The sequence below is a fragment of the Geotrypetes seraphini genome, chromosome 9 (genome assembly GCF_902459505.1).
Source record: "Geotrypetes seraphini chromosome 9, aGeoSer1.1, whole genome shotgun sequence".
In the NCBI taxonomy this organism is placed as follows: Eukaryota; Metazoa; Chordata; class Amphibia; order Gymnophiona; family Dermophiidae; genus Geotrypetes; species Geotrypetes seraphini.
In genome coordinates, this window is record NC_047092.1 from 79,382,143 (window position 1) to 79,403,768 (window position 21,626).

The following is a 21,626-nucleotide window of genomic DNA, read 5'->3' on the forward strand; positions in this document are numbered from 1 at the left end:
ATGGAGAAACACTAGCTACGACCTCAGAAGAACGGGACTTGGGAGTAATCATCAGTGCAGACATGAAGGCCGCCAAACAAGTAGAGAAGGCCTCATCCAAGGCAAGGCGGATGATGGGATGTATCAATAGAAGCTTCGTCAGCCGTAAACCTGAAGTCATAATGCCACTGTACAGAACCATGGTGAGATCTCATCTGGAGTACTGTGTGCAATTCTGGAGGCCACATTACCGTAAAGATGTACTTCGAGCTGAGTCAGTCCAGCGAATGGCCACTAGGATGGTCTCCGGACTCAAGGGTCTCTCATACGAGGAAAGACTGGGCAAGTTGCAGCTCTATTCTCTAGAGGAGCGCAGGGAGAGAGGTGACATGATTGAGACATTTAAGTACGTCACAGGTTGTGTCGAGGTGGAAAACGACATATTCTTTCCTAAGGGACCTTCAGTCACAAGGGGGCACCCGTTCAAACTCAGAGGAGGGAGATTTAGTGGTGACACCAGGAAGTATTTCTTTACAGAAAGGGTGGTGGATCACTGGAACAAACTACCGGTGCAGGTGATCAAGGCCACTAGTGTGCTCGACTTTAAGAATAAATGGGACATCCACGTGGGATCTCTACGTGGGTCGAGCAGCACTCTGACTTAATGGGGTGGGACAGTAGAGTGGGCAGACTTGATGGGCTATAGCCCTTTTCTGCCGTCATCTTTCTATGTTTTCTATGTTTCTATGTAGACTTAGTGAAACCTTTCCTAAGATTGATCCATACCATGTTGTGGTCACTGGAGGCCAATGTGTCGCCCACCGAGACCTCTGTGACACTTTCTTCATTGGTAAGTAACAGGTCCAGTATTGCCTGATCCCTTGTTGGGTCCAACACCAGTTGCCTGAGACGTGCTCCCTTCATAGAAGAAGTGCAGCAAGTTTGTCAAACAAGATCTGCCTTTGCTAAAACCGTGCTGGCTGGTCCTCATCAGCCTGTGTCCGTCAAGGTGATCAATGATGCGGTCCTTTATCAACGCCTCTACCATCTTTCCCGGTACCAAGGTCAGACTCGCTGTCCTGTAGTTTCCCGGGTCTCCCCTCAAACCTTTTTTGAAGATCGATGTAACATTTGCCACCTTCCAGTCCTCCGGAATCTTTCCTGTTTTGATCGCTATTAGTTGAAACAGTTCATCTATGGTCCTTTTCAGTTCCTTGATGACCCTCGGATGGATGCCTTCTGGTCCCGGAGATTTATCGCTCTTGACCCTATCAATCTGCCTGGATACCTCTTCTAGACTGACCGTTAATCCTGTCAGTTTCCCATTTTCACTTCCAGCATATAGCCTGATGGGTTTCGGTATGCTGTGTATATCCTCTTCGGTAAATACAGATTAAAAAAATGTGTTCAGTTTGTCGGCGATTGCTTGGTCCTCCTTTAGCACTCCCTTTATTGCTTGGTCATCCAACGGTCCCACCGCTTCCTTCGCGGGTCGTTTCCCTTTAATATATTGGAAGAATGGCTTGAAGTTTTTCACCTCCTTGGCAATTTTTTCCTCATAGTCTCTTTTGGCCCCTTTTACCGCCTTATGGCACCTGCGTTGATGTTGTTTGTGGTTATTCCAGTTTTCATCCATTTTTGATCTTTTCCATTCCTTAAATGAGGTTTTTTTGTCTCTGATTGCTTCCTTCACCTCTACAGTGAGCCACGCTGGTTCTTTATTCTTTTTCCTCTTTGATCCCTTGTTGATATGCAGTATATATAGATTTTGTGCCTTGGTGACTGTATCCTTAAAAAGAGTCTTTACAGTGTTTATCCTCTTCTTAATCTTTTTCCCCACCATGCGTCTCATCCCTTCATAATTCCCTTTTCGGAAGTTTAGCACCATGGCCATCGATCTAGACCAATGTTTTGCCCTTGTTTCCAGGTTGAAGCGGATCATATTGTGATCACTGTTTCCTATCGTCCCTTCTACTTCTACATCCTGTGCCGGTCCTCGTAGCCCATTTAGAATTAAGTCCAGAATTGCGTTTCCTCTCGTGTTATCCTTGACAAGTTGCTCCAGGAAGCAATCACCTACAGTTTCCAGAAACTTGGTCTCTCTAGCACAGCCGGAGGTGCCAAGGTTCCATTCTATCTCCGGATAGTTGAAGTCGCCCATGATAACTGCGTTGCCTCCCTTAAAGTTGCGTTTAATCTCTTCCGTCATTTCTCCATCAATTTCTTCGGACTGCCCTGGGGGTTGGTAGTAGATGCCGATCTTCGTTTCCAGGCCATTTGTTCCCAGAAGTTTGACCCATAGAGACTCTAACTTATCCATCTGTTGTGGCATGTTTTCTCCAGTAGATTCAATTCCCTCTGACATATATGGCAATGCCTCCTCCTTTTTCGAGTCGTTTGTATCCTGGTAGCACCGTGTCCCGAACATTTTAATCAGTCCACCATGTTTCTGTGATGCCGATGATGTCCACGTTATCCTTTTGTGCCACAACTTCTAATTCACCCATCTTATTTCTGAGGCTTCCCTTCTCCTCCGAAACAGGAAGTTACGTCATGAGGGGGAGGGAGGAGAAGGGAAGCTGGCGCATGCAGTGTTTGCTTGCAGATGGCGGGCAAGAGGGCAGTGAGGGAGTGGAAGGAAGGGAAGCTGACCTCACCTCAACTCACCAGGTAGTCGGGGGTGGGGGAGAAATGCTGCTGCACCTAATTGAGGAGAGAGAGGGAAGGAGGGAGAAGGAAGACCAGTGAAGGGAAAGGAGAAGAAAGAGAGATTCTAAGACCATGGGAGGGAGGGGAAGGAAAGGAGATACCAGACCATGGAGGGAGAGAGACGGAGACAGATGCCATACCAGGGGCAGGGAAGGAGGGAGGGAGAGGAAGGAGAGAAAATGTCAGATAATGGAGGGGGCGGGAGAGATAGAAAAGAAGAGCAGAAAGATGCCAGGGCATGGGGGAAGGGAAACTAAGGAAAAAGATGCCAGACCAGAGGGAAAGGAAGGAGAGGAGATGCCAGAACACGGAGGGTGAAGGAGAGAGATGCCAGGTCATGGGGTTGAGTGGGAAGGAAGGAAGGAAAGGAGAAGAGAAAGATGCCATAATATAGGGGAAAAGGGTGGAGACAGAAAAATGGAGAGGTGGTGAAGCTGAAATGAATCATATACAAAGGAGAGAAGGGCAAAGGACAGACAGTTTATTGAAGGGACATATAAAGATGTGGGACAGGGGGCCCAGTGGAATTGTGTGCCTAGGGGCCCTCGACAAATTAATCCTGCCCTGGTTTTAAGTGCAAATTGAGTATTATGATGTAGAGATAGGAAGTGCAGGGATGTCACTGTTGAGGGACAGAGGTGCACAAAGAAAGAGTACTCCGGAGGTCACGTGATGCACTCAGCCTGATCAGACGTGTCTGAGTACCTCTCCCGAACTCTGGGCTGATTTTTTCAATATATCCCGCTAAACTTCTGACTTCTCAGCCTGCTTCCTTATTACCTCGATTGAGGCAAGTCACTGGTCACCCGTCCATACCTTTTCTGGCTGAGGTTTTACGGCATGCAAGCCAGAGTCCCGAAGTCTGCTAAAATCTTGAGAGGCCCTGCTACACTGGATAAGATGGCGGCGCAAACTCCACCTGAGTGCATGCAGCCTAACCTGACCATCATGCTGCAGGCTGACGCGATCGAAGAGCTGAAGAAACATCTTACTGCGTTTCTGGATGATAAACTCACCAGACTGCAGTCAACGGTTGATGGCCTTAAAGATACGGTCGAAAGGCAGCATAACCGCCTGCAACAGGTGGAGGAGCGAGTCTCGGCGCAGGAAGACCGTACAGTGGCTCTAGAAGCGGGTGCCAGGGCCCTGGAGGATAAATGTCGCAAGTTGGAGGACAGGGCTGAGGATATTGAGAACCGGAGCCGTAGAAATAATGTCCGGCTTATCGGTCTCCCAGAATCAATCTCGGGCACTGACCTGCACGCCTTGGTCTCCCAGTGGCTACCCAAGGAGCTTGGAATGGATACCGGGGGTTCGCCCCTGTTGGTCGAGAGAGTGCATCGGATTGGGGTTCGCCGGAATGGAGATCGGAGGCCGCGGCCCGTCATTGCCCGCATTCTAAACTTTGCCGACAAGACCCAACTTATGCTCCACTACAAAATGAAGGGCAGTGTCTTGTATGAGGGCCAGCGGCTTCTTTTGTTCCAGGACTACTCTCCTCGGGTCTCAGAGCTTCACCAGAAACAGCTGCGTTTTGCCTTGCAATACCCGGCAAAATTGAGAGTCCACCATGACAACAAGGCCTTATACTTCACAACATTGGCGGAGATCCGTTCCTTTTTGGAGGGCCTGCCCGGCTGACTATCCTACCTCCGCGGTCCCTGTGGACCCTGCCACTGACTACTTGCTCTGTATCGGGGATTGGCCTTTACTGCTTGCTCCATGATGCTTGCTCCCTGCGGAGGACTCGATTCCAGTGCCTCTTTATGCTTCTTACTTTCCCCCTTTTTATTTCTTTTTTTCCTCCCTCTCCTTGGTGGGGCCTGTCGCTCCCCCAGGTGGGCTGAGCTGGTGATCTCTCATCTTTTGGCCACTGGGGTACGGCTTAGAGGCCCCTTCTATTTCTATTTTTCTATTTTTATTTCTTTATTTCCCCTTTTTTCTCTATCCTTGTTTCCTATTGTTTCTGGCCAGGCTGGCCACTATTTCTTTGCTACCTTTTCACTATTTCTGTCTGGCGTATACTGGCTGCCTCCTGTACACGGGACATGTCACTGTTCTTTCCTGGAGGAGCCTTGGACCTGTGTGCTGACTTTACGGGACTGCTTTTGCTTGTTGCAGCCCTACTGACTCTTGATATCGACTAGGAGATCGGCGAGAGTTACGTGGACTTGTTGTTCCTTAGAGTTATCAGCTTTCCTCTTTCTTCTTGTCCTACTTTATCCTGGGGGTCTGTTTACTTTGCTCTCTCTTCTCTTTTTTTCTCATTACTCCAAATAGCTACAGTGTGTGGGACCCCGGGACCGTCGGTCTACAGATGGGGGACCTGGGTTTTGCCCTTCTCTGTGACTGGAATGGTAGTCCATGGGAGTCTTCTTCCGAGTCTCCTGCTGTCTTTTATCTCTTTTCGGTTCTTATTATCCTTTTGCTGTGATTTGTGGTGGGTTTTAGGGGTGGCCTGGGTTTGGGGTGGGTTGTTCGCCCCTGATGGTGTTGCTGTCACCTGGATGGTACCGTGGTACATCTGTGCCACGTCCCCAACTTGTTTTTCTTTTCTTGCCTACTTGAATGGTTTCCTCCCTGCTTAGCCTCCCCTATTTGGTCTGCTGGGGATCTCTTCATGGGTATGTGGGGTTCACTTTCCCCTGTTTCCTTTTGGGAAATAGGAGCTTGTTGTTCATTTCTAGAACTCTTTTTAGTTTTTTGGGTGGGGGGCTTCGGGTACAGATTAGGGGTGGGGGTCACAGGGATTTTTTGTTTTGCTGGGTACGACTTGGGGGGCAGTGGGCTTTGAGGAATTTAGTCTGGGTATGGTTTAGGGTGCTTAGGGGTCCGGTTGGGAGTTTGTGCTAGTTTGGTGGGATTATTCTTTCTGGTAGCTCTTGGCTAGGGGTTCAGGAGAGGGGAGGGCTGGTTGAGTGCATGCAGTCTTTCTTGGGTTTGGGGTATTGGAAAGTTAGGGGAGGACTTTCCGGGAGCGTGAAGTGGGGTGGTAGACTTGGAGGGGTGTGTGTGGTATGGCTGTGGATGTATGTGGGGTGGGGTGTGAGTCGGTGGGGAGGGGGAGGGGCAGAGGGTGGTGCTGACTGGGGGACCGGGGGGGCCTGCGGGACTAATGTTCTTCCCTAGAGCCGGGCTTAGCTGGGAGGTCCGGTCTCTGACTTGTTTTTCTTTATCTGTGAATAGGTTGCAGTGGTGGCTTTTCTGCTTAGCAGCTATGGTTAATTTAACTGTAATTACTCTGAATGTAGATGGTATACACTCTCCAATTAAGCGCAAGAAAATTCTCATTTGGCTTCGGCAACACCACATTGACATCACCTTCCTACAGGAAACCCATCTGACGAGTACTGAGCATGAGAAGTTGCTTAGAGAATGGGTGGGAGATGTGAGTTACTCCGTTTATAATGGTAGACAAAGAGGGGTGGCTATTCTAGAGCACAAAAACCTACCATTCCATATTCAAAAGACCATTCCAGACAAGGACGGCCGTTACATTTTGCCTTGGGGGAGGTCTGGGGCTCTCAACTCCTCTTTTGCAACCTTTATGCCCCGAATGTTTATAGTCATAGTTTTTACTCTGGGCTGCTGGGCATAATAGCACAATATCCCACTTATCAATTGATTGTGGGGGGGGAGGGGGGGATTTTAATTTTACCGCTGACCCAACTTTGGACTGCTCTCCTGCCAAGCCGAGGCCTCGAAATTCTGCTCGCATGGGGGTGAACTTTTTATGTGATCACCTTGCAGTGGTGGACGCCTGGAGAACTATTCATCCGTTTGATAAGGAATATACATTTTATTCCAATCCACACTCTATGTATTCCCGTCTGGACTATGTCCTGGTGTCGACTACTCTTTTTTCCCGTGTGGACAAAGCTATCATTGAAGACACCTCACTCTCTGATCATTCAGCGGTAGTGCTTACTTTGGGGATCACTGACATGAAGGGGGATAGAACTTGGCGGTTCCTTGCTGCTTTTTATTCAGACCGGGATTTCGGGATGTATTTGCGGGCTCACTGGCTGGAGTATACCAAGCATAACAACACCCCTGATGTGGATCCTGAGGTGTTCTGGGACGCCTCTAAAGCAGTAATGCGGGGTCATATTATTCAATATGTTGCTACTAAACGAAAACAGCAGGGAGAGAAACTTCTTGCTCTTGCGGAACGGTTGGCGGCGTTTCGCAAACGTCACCAGACGTCTTTGACGGAGTCAGATGGACAGCAAATTAAAGCTCTTCGTCTTCAGATAAATGAGATCTTGGACTACCGAGCTCGCCAGGATATTTACTATCAGAAGTTTCGTCTTTATCAGTGGGACGGTAAGGTGGGCAAACTTCTTGCGAATCTGGTTCGGCCTTATCGGAAAAAACAAATTATTCGCCAGGTGAAAAATGCTAGAGGGGATAGTTTTACTAAGGAAGCCCAAATCCGGGAACAATTTGTGGATTTTTATAGCGCTCTTTATGCACGACGAGACTTCACTGAGGAGGACCGAGATCGTTTTTTCCGGGATATTCGTCTTCCGCTGCTTTCCGCTGAACAGGCAGAACGACTGAGTGCTCCTATTTCCCTAGAGGAAGTTCATTCGGGGATCCAAAAGCTTAAGCTTACCAAGTCTCCGGGACCTGATGGCTTTGGTCCAGAGTATTACAAGCTTTTGCCTGATCTTCTTGCGCAGCCATTGGGGAACTTTTTTAATTTTCTACCCACATCTGCCTCGGGCCTCCGGAGCAATTTAGTGCATATCACCCTGCTTCCTAAACCCGGAAAGGACCTTATGCAGGTGGGTTCCTACCGCCCAATTTCGTTGTTGAACCAGGATGTTAAATTGTTGGCTTCTATTCTGGCAGCTCGACTGAATTTGGTCCTGCCCAGCTCATCGCGGAGGATCAAGTAGGTTTTGTTCCCCAGCGGTATGCCTCCATGAATCTCCTTAAGGCATTGATTGCGCTCCATGAACATCGGGATGGTGAGGATACCTCTGCGATCGTTGGGTTGGACATGGAGAAGGCCTTTGACAGCATTTCGTGGCAGTACCTTTTTTGGGTGTTACATGAGTATGGCTTGACTGGGAACTTTCTCATGTGGATTCAGGGATTATATACATTGCCGCAGGCACGACTTATCATTAATGGAGGCCTTTCCCGTTCCTTTCCGCTCTGTAGGGGGATGCGTCAGGGGTGCCCCCTCTCCCCACTTCTATTCGTCTTAGCTATTGAACCGCTCGCCATTAAGATCCGCACTAGTCCTATGCTGCGTGGTATCCAAATAGGGAGCGTAGAGTGCCGTATCACGTTGTTTGTGGATGATATCTTGCTTTTTTTGGATCAGGCCCCCCCTTCACTTGCCGGTGGCGTTGCGTTTAGTAGCGGAGTTTGGAGTCTTATCGGGTCTTCAAGTAAATTGTGCCAAGTCTGAACTACTCCCTTTGTCTGGATTGGGCCCACAACCCTGGCATGCTGCTTTGCAGATTCCGCCGGTGCGCAAACCGATGCGATATCTTGGTATTTATCTACATACAGACCCTCGGGTTATGTACAAAAGTAATGTGTTGGCAGCTATTGATAAAATTCAGACCCTGTGTTCTGCTTGGCGAGACCTTCCGTTGTCCCTGTTGGGGAGGGCGGCTTTGGTTAAAATGATTCTCTTACCCAAACTGTTGTACCCTTTACAAACGGTGCCCTTTTGGGTGCTGCAGCGAGATATTGGGAAGCTTCGGTCCATTTTCACCTCGTCTCTATGGTGCCATAGAGCAGCGCGGATCGCTTATGTGAAGTTGACTTTATCTAAACGGGAAGGGGGCTTGGGTCTCCCGGATATACGTGCGTACAATGTAGCAGCTCTTATGCGTTTTATCCACGAGGGGGTGACTGGACTTGCTCGGTTTTCTCCTTCGGGATGGCTGACGGGGTGGTGTGCGCCTTACACCTTCCTCAACCTTCTGCATGTGTCCCAGGGTGGGAGAGGGGGAGGGGCACTGCCCTCCAAGTTACGGTTCATGCGCCCTTTTTGTTTGGCCTGGAGGTGGTGGCGCAGGTTACAGGTCCGGTTCCCGACAGCCTCACCATTTTTGCAGCTCCAGGGTAATCCTGGTTTTGCTCCAGGTCTCGGCCGTTCCCCATTCACTGCATGGGCCTCTAGGGGGGCCTCCAACCTCTCTCATTTGATTGATGCCGACAGGTGTTTTTGTTACATTTGCCCACATTCGGGACCGGTGGGACGTCCCAAATCATCAATTTTTTGCCTATTTACAGGCTCGGCATTATTTTCAGACTCTTCACCAACAGTTTGGAGCAGAATGGCTGTATGGCCCTCTCGATGAGTACCTATTTTCTATCCCAGCTTCCCAAAGCTCCTTATCAGTTTGGTATAGAGTGGTTCATTCCGTAGCTTCCCAGGGACACTTAACCACTCTTAGGGAGAGGTGGAACTGAGATCTTGCCGCTCAGTATACCCCTGATACTTTTCTGGACCTTTTTCATACTTTGCATGCTTTTGTGAAGTCGGCGGCTTGGCAGGAGACCCAATTTAAAATCCTCCATAGGGCTTACATCACTAAAGTGAGGGGGGCGAGCATGGGTTTGTGGGAAGATCCTTTGTGTACCAAAAGTTCAGGAGCCCCGGGAACGGTTTTGCACTCCTTTTTGTAATGTCCTGATCTCTCCATCTGGAACTTTTCTTTTGCGCAACTGCAGCTAGTCCTGCAGTGATCAGTGGAGTGGGATTACAAGACGCTGCTCCTCGGCGACCAGACCCTATTGGAAGAGCAGGGTTTTACAGTGCCGCAGCAGCGCTTTATTTACCTGACTTTGTTGACGGTCAAACGTACGATTTTACACTATTGGGTTCAGGCGGGGTCTATTCCATTGGACAGTTGGCTCACTCAGATGATTGAGCTGGCACGTTTCGAACTTTGCTATCATAAACGTTCCTCCAACCCTGAGGTGCTGGTTTACCTGGCTCTTTGGATGGTGTTCCTGCAGTTACCTCTGGTTCTCCGGCGCGGGGGGAGAGGGGGGGTCGGTATGAATGGGGAGTATGAGAGGGGTTTGACTGCCGGGTTGACTGCTCTGTGTTGGTTGGTATGTGTGTTGTTTTTTTTCTCTGTGGGATATTCTCGGGGTGGGATGGCACGTTTTTCAAAATTTCTGAGGTTCACAGAAGAGGCGGGCTTTTTTCCTTATTGGACTATCCTGTGTTTTAGTGGTTTATCTTGCACTTTTATTGCTGCCTGTTCTGCCTCTGTACTGCATGCCAGTGTTTGCAATTTTGTTATGCATTCTTGGACACTTGCTTGTTTCTCCTATGTTCTCTTTAATAAAAATGATGTTAAAAAAAAAAAGAAAAGAAAGAGTACTCCACCTTCAGAACTCTAAAATGTGCAACATATGTGACAAGCACTTTGCTACTTGTTAGCTAATCTGATGGAAATTTTTATTTTCTCTTTTCATTTGCAGTCTCTCTTCCTAGCCAGAATCATCAGTTTAAAGAATTCACAGATGTCACTTCAAAGGTACTCTTTCAATTCTGTTATTCTATTGAACTGTCTCATAAAATTATCTTAAAAAAGTAAATAGATATCGCATATAAAACAAACTGAAGTCAAAATTAAGAGGATCAATCACATTTTAAAAAGAAACAAAGGAAGTGGGGATTGTAGAAAATCAGGATTCAAAGTCAATTTTAATATATGTAAACAACAGCAAAGTTCAATACATTACATTAGTGATTTCTATTCTGCCTTTACCTTGAGGTTCAAGGCAGATTACATAAGAATTACATAAGAAGTACATATTGTTAAGATATTAAGAAGTTCTTTAGGAATAGTTTGAACATTTTCTAATCTTCTAAGGAGTAGTTGGTAATTGCAGGAGTTCGAAACATGTTTGGTTGTGTTATATTTTTTGAAGAGTAGGGTTTTTGTTTCTTTTTTGAAGGTTTTGTAGTCTGTGGTCAGTCAGCAGATTGGTGAGTTGTCGGTCCAGTTTTACTGCTCTAGTGGCCAGTAGGTTATCATACATTTTTCTTCGTTTGACATTTTTGGTTGGCGGGTGTTTGAATATTGTGTGGGTTCTCCTGTGTCTGGTTGAGGTGGATTGAGTTAATCGATTGTTCTGTTTATAGCTTTGAATAGTAGGCAGTGGAATTTGAAGTACTCTGGCTTGAATTGGGAGCCAGTGTGAGTCGTGGTATGCTTCTGTGATGTGGTTGTATTTTTTCAATGAATAGATAAGTCTTAGGGCTGTGTTTTGTATTGTTTGAAGTTGTTTTATCGTGGTTGTTGGGCAGGGGAGATATAGTATGTTGCAGTAGTCTATTAGGTCTAAGATTAGTGATTGAACCACTAGTTGGAATTGTTTTCTGTTGAAGAATTTTCAGACTTGTCTTAGGTTTCTCTTGGTTGCGAATTATGTTTTTATTATTTTGTTGATTTGTGGTTGCATGGTACAGCCTCTGCCTATCAGCACTCCGAGAAGTTTTAGCGTGGATTGAAAGGGGTATGAGATCAAGTTTATTACTAGGTTAGTCAAGATTGGGGTTTTGCTGTTTTCTAGGAGGATGAAGTTTGTTTTGTCAGGGCTAAGATTTAGTTTGTGTTCTTTCATCCTTGTTGCTACTGTTTCAAGTGTTCTATGTATTGTGCCTATCATGGAGGGCTCAAGTTGGTCGAAGGGGAGGAGTACGGTGATGTCATCTGCGTAGCTGTAGGAGGTAATGCCTAGTTTGTCTAGGTAGGAACTTAGGGAGGCAATGTATAGGTTGAAGAGTGTGGGGGATAGGGGTGATCCTTGGGGAACTCCACATGAGTTGGACCATGGTTCTGATTTTTCTTTGTTTTAACTCTATAAGTTCTGGATTGTAGGAATCCTTTAAACTATGTTAGTACCTTTCCTGTAATTCCTATTGAGTCTAGAGTTTGTAAGAGGATGTCATGGTCTACTAGATCAAAGGCTGCAGAGAGGTCTAATTGTATGATCAGCATTTTCTTGCCTGTGCTGAGGTGTTGTCTCGCCATGTCCATGAGTGTTCCTATCAGGGTCTCAGTGCTGTAGTTGGTTCTGAAGCTAGACTGTGTGGGGTGGAGTAAGTTGTGGTTTTCTAGGTATACGTTTAGGGCTATCGCTACGAGGCCTTCCATTAGGTTGGCATAAAGTGGGATTGAGGCTATGGGTCTGTAGTTGGATGGTTGGTGTGTTGCTCCTTTGAAGTCTTTTAGGATCGGAGTTATGATGATTTTGTGGGAACTGGCCATGAAAAGTCTGTCTCGTATCTCTTGACACAACTGTGTTTCGGCAAGTGTGCCTTCATCAGGAGAAGTGAACCTTACATAGTCCTAGGACAAGCATGCGCCGGTGCCTTCCCACCCATCAGTTAGTAGTTTTCCGTGGAGCTGAGAACCTGTGTCTTTTGATTCAGTGCATCAAACTACTTTTTATAGTGCCTTCCCAGTCCTCTTTGCTTGATTTCTTCATTATTTTCATTTCTCCTTTATGACAAAATTTCTTGTATTTTTACCGATTTTTCATTTTTTGGGCATTCAGACTCATTTCAGCCTTTTTGTAGGCTGGGAGCATCAAACCTTTTTCAGCTTTGCTTTTACTCGACCTCCCAGAACAATCGAGTCCTTCAATTTTGCATCAGCTATTTTTCCCTCGATGTCCAAGCCTTCTAGTGGCTTCAAGCGATGCACTCAGTGCAACAGGTCCACCTTGGTGACCGACCCACACAACTGGTATATCTAGTGCCTTGGTCTTGAACAGTGCCTTGATTCCTGCCCACGCTGTTCCAAGCTTCAAAAGAGATTACTTAAGGCTTGTCAACTCCACCAGAGGTTACTTAAGACTTGTCAACACCACCACAGAACTTCTCGTTCTCAACGCCTTACCCAGTGTTTTCAATAATACTCTCCTCACTGTCAGACTTGATGCTCACATGACCTCCTTGATGTCAAGCTTGACACTCTCAAGACCATCCTCAGCATCATTCTCGACATGCCCAGAATTACTTACCTTGATCTCAATGTCCTTCTTGACACTCTTCTTCACCGAGACAGGACATCAAGGATTATGACTCAGATTTATCTAATTATTCTGCCTCTGACAACCTAGACCTTTCTGCAGAGGAATCATATGGAATTCCTTCAGATCCATCTCCACCTCCCTATGGAGAAGGTCACCGCCTGAGAGCCTGTCGTTCATGAAATTTATCAGACAGATGGGGCAGGCTCTTCCCATAAATATGAAGTCAGACTCTGAGCCAAGGACAGAACTCTTTAATGCCCTATATTATAAAGAGTGCCCAAAAGATTGTCTTAAGCTTCCTTTTCACAATCTCGATGCTATGTTTAAAAACTGGGAAGCACTTCTTCTAGTACCTATAACTCCACACAAGTTGGATATTGTTTATAGCAGGGGTGCCCAAAAGGTCGATCACTAAACTAAACTAAACCTTGGGTTTATATACCGTATCTTCTCCACAACGTGGAGCTCGGCACGGTTTACAGGAATTGGGAAAGAACGGAACTCCAATGGAATTATAGAAATAAGTATGAAGCGAGGTTTAGAGGGCTTAGTGTACCAGAGAGGGAAAGGAAAGTTACATTTTAGAGAATAGCCAAGTTTTCAGATGCTTACGGAATAGCTCAAGTTACGAAGTGGGGAGAGGTAAGATTATTCCAGAGCTCCGTGATTCTGAAGAGGAGGGAAGACCCTAGTTTACCAACATGGGATATGCCTTTTAAAGAGGGGAAGGATAATTTTAGTTTATGGGCGGATCTAGTGGAATTTGGATTTGAGGAATTCCAGGATAATGGAATAAAAGGAGGGAGGATGCCGTGTAGTATCTTGAAGGTTAAGCAGGCACATTTAAAGTGGACCCTGGAGATTACAGGAAGCCAGTGGAGTTGTACCTGCTTCACGATGCCGTAAACAGAAGTGCCAGGCTGACCAGCCTCCCCCCCCCCCCCAACAACGTCAATTCTGACATCGGAGAGGAAGTTCCGGGCCAGCCAATTGCTGCCTGGCTGGCCCAGAATTTCCTCTCCCACGTCAGAATTGATGTCGGGAGGAAGGCTGGTCGGCCCGGCGCTTCTTCGTCGGGAAGTAGGGAGAGCTCACAACTCGGCGGCAGTAGCTTCTGAGCTTGTTCCCCAATAGCGGCGGTGGTGGCTTGGGGGAGGGCAGGGAAAAATAAAGACAAAGAAAGAAATGGGGGGGGGCAGTGAGACAGAAAGAAAGAAGGGAAACAGAAAGAAAGGGGGGACAGGGAGACAGAAAGAAAGGGGGGACAGGGAGACAGAAAGAAAAGGGAAACAGAAAAGGGGGGACAGGGAGACAGAAAGAAAGGGGGCATGGAGAGAGAAAAACAGAAAAAAATTGGGGCAGGGAGACAGAAATAAAGACAGACAGAAAGAAAGGGGAGGGGGGCAAGGAGAGAGGAAGAAAAAGCTGGGGGAGAGAATGAGGTCTGGAGGAGAGGAAGCACAGTCAGAAAAAGAAAGTGCAACCAGAGACTCATGAAATCATCAGACAACAAAGTAGGAAAAAGTATTTTATTTTCAATTTAGTGATCAAAATGTGTCTGTTATGAGAATTTATATCTGCTGTCTATTTTTTGCACTATTGCCCCCTTTTACTAAACTGCAATAGCGTTTTTTAGCGCAAGGAGCCTATGAGTGTTGAGAGCAATGCGGGGCATTCAACGCAGCTCCCTACGCTAAAAACCGCTATTGCGGTTTAGTGAAAATTTGTCTATTTTTGTATAGTTGTTACTGAGGTGACATTGCATAAAGTCATCTGCCTTGACCTCTTTGAAAAACATCCGGAATATAAATTTTCTCTGCGTACAGTGTGCTTTGTGTTTTTTTTTTTAATTTTTTTGTTGGTAGATCATTTTGACTTGGCCATTTTAAAAGTATCTCGCAAGTCCAAAAAGTGTGGGCACCCCTGCTTTAAAGGGTACAATTTTGACCAGGGTTTGATAAGCCCCAGCTACAACATCAATTCCTTCTTGTAGAGTCAGCACTGATGAAGGCTTGTGGTTCTAAGACATATGCCAGCATACCTCCAGGAAGAGAGGGCAAAACCCTAGATAAATTTGGTCAGCGACTCTACCAAAACACTATGCTAACCAGCAGAATCCGCAGTTACAACTTCTATATGACTTTTTATATGAAGTCTCTTGTTGAAAAACTACATACAATATATTCCTGATGATCAGTTGAATGCTTTCCAACACATCTCCAATGATTTCTTAGAAACCAGGAAATACATGGCTTGCTCTGTGTTTGAAGCCTTTGATGTAATCTCACGAGCATCAGCAATTTCTATTGCAATGAGAAGACATTCGTGGTTACAGGTATTGGATTTGGATGCGAATGTCCAGGAAAGACTAGCCAATATACCACTATTTGGGGACAAGATTGAAGAGGCCACCCAAAAGATAAAGAGGTATGAAAACTCAATGACAACCTTATCTACAAAGTCATCTAAACCTCGGACCACTAAGAGATTTTACAATCCAAAGTGATCCTCCTATTACCTCAAAAGAAGGTATTACCACCATCAACACCTTCCAGAGTTCCTCCACACAGACACCAGAGACAAAAAAGAACTTAAGTCTCAACCTCAAATGCAGCAGAAGTCTCAACAATCTTATTGACTTCCTCAAAGAGAGCTTAGCCAGTTTAATGCAACCGATTCCTCAATTTCTCTCCATAGGAGGTCACCTCACACACTGTAATCATCGATGGACTCTTATAACATCAGACCACTGGGTCTTACAAGTGATGAAACAGGGTTACACCCTTCATCTACAAAAGAGAGTTCCCAACCACCCTCCAAGAAAGTCTTTTTTCAACTCCCATCAGACCACCCTCCTCCAGCATGAGCTCTCAGCCCTCTCCAGCTAAATGCCATTGAATATGTACCTTTGCAGGAGAAGGGCAGAGTGCTCTACTCAAAGTATTTCTTCATACTAAAAAACTGGAGGTCTCCATCCAATTCTGGACTTCCATGCTCTCAACAAATACCTAGTGAAGGAGAAGTTACATGTGGTCTCCCTGGTAATCCTGTTACTGCTTTTGAAGAAGAACAATAGGCTCTGCTCTCTAGATCTCAAATAAATTTACAAATATATGCCCATTCTCCCAGTACACATGAAATATCTTCACTTCAGAGTGAGAATACACCACTTTCAATGCAAATTACTTTATTTGGACTAGCTTCTGCACCTAGAGCGTTCACAAAATGCCTAGTAGTAGTAACCACAATTCTCCGCTCTTGCAGTTTCTCTATATTCCCTTACCTGGATGACTGGCTTTTCAAGGGCTCCAAACTGTCTCTTCAACTTTACCATGTAGATATCAAGTTGCAGTGGCTTGTATTTTAAAATAAATCACTCTGGGGATTCTCAAATCGCCACCCTGACTAGCATAGATCAGCGTGGCAGCACTCGTCACTGATTCCACCTAGTCTTGTGAATTACTATTTGTATAACATGCTTTTTATATTTCATAGATTAATTCATGTTTTTCTTATTCTTATTTTTTTTACTCAATTCCAATTAACTTCATCTTTACTTTTATTTTAGTTTGTATCATTTCCTATATTCCCAAAGTACTTATATGTTAGCACTTAGCTTAACATGTTGTTGTACTGCTCCCCACCAACGGGTTTCGGCTTTTCATCAGGACGGGGTAAGTGCCGCAACTACAACAAACATCAAATTAAAAAACTCACTCAAGGGAATAAACGGCTTAATACTCTTCCCACCACAATAAATATCTAAAATCTTACCAACAACATGAGATCTATCACCCTGCTTATCCAGCGACCATCTCAAAGTCCAAGATAGCTGTGGCGTTTCTTGCAAACCTGATATACACCCCCTTTGACGTCAACCATAGCAGAACCAAACATACAGGCAGGAACCAAGACTCGATATTGAAGGGAAAAGATTTATTCAGCCAATACCATCCAGTCACTCGTCTCATTCAAACCGTTGGGTTACATACTATTCAATTCAAACATCCAGCGCAACTCTTTTAAATTTAATGTCTGTTTGTAATTTCCTCCCTCCCTCCCAATTTTTACAGAGTCTATCACTCTCCTTTTAAGTCCTGGATCGTATGCTTCAGTAATTTCCAGTGACGGACTAAAGGGGTCATCTTATTTTGAATATGAACCCTGGATTTAGGTTCTGTAAGTCTAGTTTTAATGGATCTAACAGTATGATCTTGGGGCAAGGACACTGTATAACATAAATTTACTTTAGACGATCTACAATCAGTTCTGTCTTTGGATTGGTATATCTTGCCTGTGCAAGGATGGATCCAACTTTCACCTACTATGGCATACGGACACCATTGACAAGTCCCGCAAATATTATGCGATCCATGATTTAATCTCCCTTGACATTTATAGTTTTTCCTGTCTTCTTTTCAAGACCACATTTTCACCCTGGTGAAGCAGCACTCCACACATTAGACTGCAAATGAGCTTTTTGCATGTTATGTGGATTGCACCAAACCTCAAAGAACTTCAACCCAACTGTTCCCATCATTTGATCCAAACAGACTTGGAGTTCCTGTCACCGAGGCTGCAGGTAGATATTCCTATAACCCTCCCACCTTCCCTACTTGGCTACTTAGCTATTTTACTGAACTGGTGGTCCCGTGAGTTGATGTTGGGTGGGAAGGCACTGGCGCATTTATTGGACTAATCCATTTTTCAATTAGCTTTCAGAGGCCAAATCTTTCTTCAGAACAGAACAGTATACTGCTGTTATGGTATCCTATCCTGACCTGAGGAAAAGGATTTAGTCCAAAAAATTGCCTTTTTCCATTTCCTATTTATAAAATTTTATCAATACAGTTATAATACTATTTGATTCTAAGTAAAGCAACAAAAAAATATTTCTACCTTTTGTAGTTTCTGCTTTAATCATCTTCTTTGCGTTTGTCCTCTCTCCCTTCTATGCAACATCTGCCCTCTCTTTGCCCCTTCCACCCTTCTGCCCTCTCCCTTCCATCTACTGTCCACACTCTCTCTACCCCTTCCATCTACTGTCCACCCTCTCTCTCTTCCATATGGCATCTTGCCTCTTTTTATGTCCCTTCAATAAACTGTATATCTTGTGTCCCTTCTCTCCTTTGCACATGATTCATTTCAGCTTCACCTCCTCTCCATTTTTCTGTCTCCACCCCCTCCCCTATGCTTTGGCATCTCTCTTTTTCTCTTCTCCTCTCCTTCCTTCCTTCCCACTCCACACCATAGTCTGGTATCTCTATCTCCTTCCCTTCCCTCCCCCCATGCCATGGCATCTCTTCCTCCTTCTCCATGGTCTGGAATCTCCCTTCCTTTTTTCCTTTCCCTCCCTCCCATGGACTTGGCATCTCTGGTTCCTCTTTCTTGTCTTCCTTCTCCCTCCTTCCGTTTCCCCCCAATTGGGTGCTGCAGCAGCATTTCTCTCCCCCCTTCCCTTGCAGCAGCATTTCCCTCCTCCTTGCCTGTGAGGCATTTCTCCCCCCCTTCCCTATGCAGCAGCATTTCTCCCCCCCTTGCCTGTGCAGCATTTCTCCCCCCCTTGTCTGTGCAGCATTTCTACCCTCCCCCCTTCCCTGTGCAGCAGCAACATTTCTATGCCTCCCCCCCCTTCCCTGTGCAGCAACAACATTTCTCTTCCCTGCCCAGCATTTCTGGCCGGTTCCCCTGCTCAAAGCCGCGGGCGTCTACACCTCACGCAATCTGCAGCTGCGTCAGAAGCCTTCTCTCTGACGTTGTGATGTCAGAGGGAACGCTTCCGACTCCCGCAACTTTGAGCAGGGGAGCCAGCTAGAAGCTGAACAACCACCGGATGCAGTTTACAGTTTACTGCCACTGCTGCTGGTTAAGTAAAGCAGCAGCGGCAGAATAGGGAGGATGGCCGGTTGTGCACCCCCTTAAGGCATGCACTTGGGATGGACCGCCCCCCCTGCTCCCTCCCCTTGGTATGCCACTGTCAGCAATAAAGATTTTTCATTTACTTTCATAGTTTCTGCTAGGGTATTTTTTATCCAAATACCAAAAAATTTTATACCCTCTTCCTTCCAAAGAAAGAGGAATGTATCAAATAATCCTTTTGTACAATATACATTTAGTGGAAGAACCTCTGATTTGCTCCAGTTAATTTTGTAACCAGAGAATTTTCCAAATCTATCAATCAGATCCAGTAAATACGGAATGGTAGTTTCAGGATTCCTCAAATGAAGCAATATGTCATCTGCATAAGCAGAGACCTTGTATTCCCGACCTGTATAAGGAATACTCTGTATCTCCCTTGCCTGCTGAATAGCCAGTAACAAGGGTTCCAGTACAATATCAAAAAGCAAAGGAGATAACGGACACACTTTCAGAGCATAACAGCACTGTATTTTGTGGAGTCTCTCCATAGCCCTTCTTCTTATGTGTATTTATATAAGGCTATTATTGCTTGCTTTGGAACAAACTGAAGGAGGCAGCAAAGCCCTCAGTAGAAAGAGGAGGAGTTGAAAACCTGGAGTGGATTCCTTCTGCATGGCTTTTGAGCATGGAGAGAATTCCTTACTGTCCAGTATGACACATCTATCTACTAGAAAAGATATTAGCAAGGTAAGAACCTAATCTCATTTTTCTTATCTGCCAGATTTTCAGAAATATGCACATGGTAATGCATATTAACATAAGGATAGAAGAACAACCAAGGTGGATAATAATATATGCACAATTATGGGCTGTGAAATAATTTCTTATAATTTTAATAAAAATTATTGAAAAGTTTTATCTTTATGCTGAAAAGGGTATTGTAAATAACTAACTCCAATGAGCTGCCAGATAGTTTTAACCTATAAATTATAAATTATTTTTTTTTAAAAAGTGATACCAATCACCTAAAAGAAAAAAAACTCAAATAAAAAAATAGGAGATAGATTAAAAAAAGGATTATTTTTAATACTCATTGTTGGGTCCAAATGGTACCAGTTGCTAATTATGGAAATTGTTTCCCAATAAAGTTTTCTTTGGCCATTGCTAGCCTGACATTCCTGTTTTTTTATACCCATCTTAACACCTAAATATTTAATGCATATTGAAACCTGCATGAAGCCTATGCTACAGCTTAGTAAGGGCTAGATGCACTAAAGTCAGTAATCATCGCTAAACCTGTTTTCACAGCTTTAACAATGATTGCTGTTACCGACCTGATGCACAAAATGGCCCACCGCATGTTTCCCCTTTGATCGCCCATTTTCTGATCTAACCATGCAAATTAGCTAAAACATCATGCAAAATAGCCAAGCGATTGATGCATTAACATTGCTTGGCTATTTCCCCCCCCCCCCCCCAAATTGAGGTTTTAGCGAACATAAAAACTGACTTGTCTAGACCTGTCGGCCTGGTTTTTTTCATTTTTTTTCAATGTCACCAAATATCTGTCCCATAAAAAAAAGAAAGAAGAAAAGTCCCCCCACTGCCAATGACGGCCCTCCCCAATGATCCCCAACAAACGCGGGTCCCCCCCAAGCCAGGCACCCCTGAGCCACTGTCCCCCTGAACCCAAAACAAATGGCAGGAGGGATGTCCAATCCCTCCTTCCATGCAGAATACCCCCGTGCCATGCCCCCCCCCCCCACTCAGGCACCCCAGCAGGAGCCACTGCCCCCCTGAACCCTCCCAAAATGGCAGAAGGAATGCCTACTCCCTCCTGCCATTGAATGCTCCTCTCCCCAATCCAAAATAAATGGCAGGAGTGATGCCCACTTCCTTCTGCAACCGGATGCCACCTCCCCCCTCCAAACTTGCCCCGTACCTTTTTAAAATGTTGATAGCAGGAAGCCCGCTTTCAGGCTCCTACTTCGGGCACACCTGTCTAAATGATGATCCTTCCCCTCCCCGGTGTATCATGTGATGCACGGGGAGGAGCCAAAGGCCCTGATTGGTTCAGACTCCTAAGGCCCCTCCCAAAGGGTAGGGCCATAGGCGTCTGAGTTAAACAGGCCTTAGGCATCCAGGATACAGAGGGAGAAGCATAAGGCCCTGATTGGTCAAGCCAATTAGTCAAGCCAACACACACACAACATCTGTGCCATTAAAAAAAGAAGCCCTAACAGCAGTGATAGCATAATGTAACAGTCAGCTTTTATACCGCAGGACCATGAAGTTCTATGTGATTAACAAAAGATTATAATAGTGTATACAACTGAATAGATCTGTAACTTAAAAAATAAAACTATCAGAATGAATTGTTAAAGTATGATAAACTAACTAAACTAAACTAAACCTTAAGCTTATATACCAGTTTACAAAAATTAAAAGGGAAGTACAGTAAGAGTTGGTGGAAATTAATTACCCAGATATTTAAGAAACAAGTATGTCTTTAGGTTTCTTCTAAATTTTGCATAAGAACTCGAAGACACAATTAGATTTTCCAAATCCTTGCCCCATAATGCTGCCTGATATGACAAAAGTTGCTGATGATGTTTTTAAAGTTTGCAACCTTTAACAGGCGGAAAAACAAAGTTTAGGTGCGAACTTCTCCTGCTTTTCTTATTTGCAAAAGTAAAGAGGTCAATCAAATATTTGGGAGAAAGTCTGAACAGAACTTTGAAACAGAAACAACCAAATTTAAACTTTCCACGTGCCTCCACTGGTAGCCAGTGCAACTTCCGGTAAAATGACGTTATATGATCATACTTCAGCCCAAAAATTGGACTAACAGTCGCATTCTGAACCATCTGCAGTTGCATATTTCTCTGAGGTATTCCTAGACAAGCAATATTACAATAATTGAGCTGACTGAGCATAAGAGAGTTCTAAATGATTCTACATCAAAATAGGCTCTAATAGATCGCAATTTCCAAAGGTTGAAAAATCTTTTTCTAACCAAGTAATCCACCTGGTTCTTCATAGTTAAACCC

General features: G+C 45.1%; 1 protein-coding gene across 2 annotated transcripts in view; it reads left to right on the forward strand.

Annotated features, from left to right (window-relative positions):
• IRAK3 (interleukin 1 receptor associated kinase 3) overlaps positions 1–21,626 on the forward strand; it is a 55,872-nt gene that overhangs the window by 33,298 nt on the left and 948 nt on the right. For both annotated transcript variants that reach the window (XM_033959634.1, XM_033959635.1), the window contains exon 3: positions 10,153–10,208. In XM_033959634.1, the coding sequence (XP_033815525.1) occupies positions 10,153–10,208 (56 nt within the window). The remainder of the gene's footprint in view (positions 1–10,152; positions 10,209–21,626) is intronic.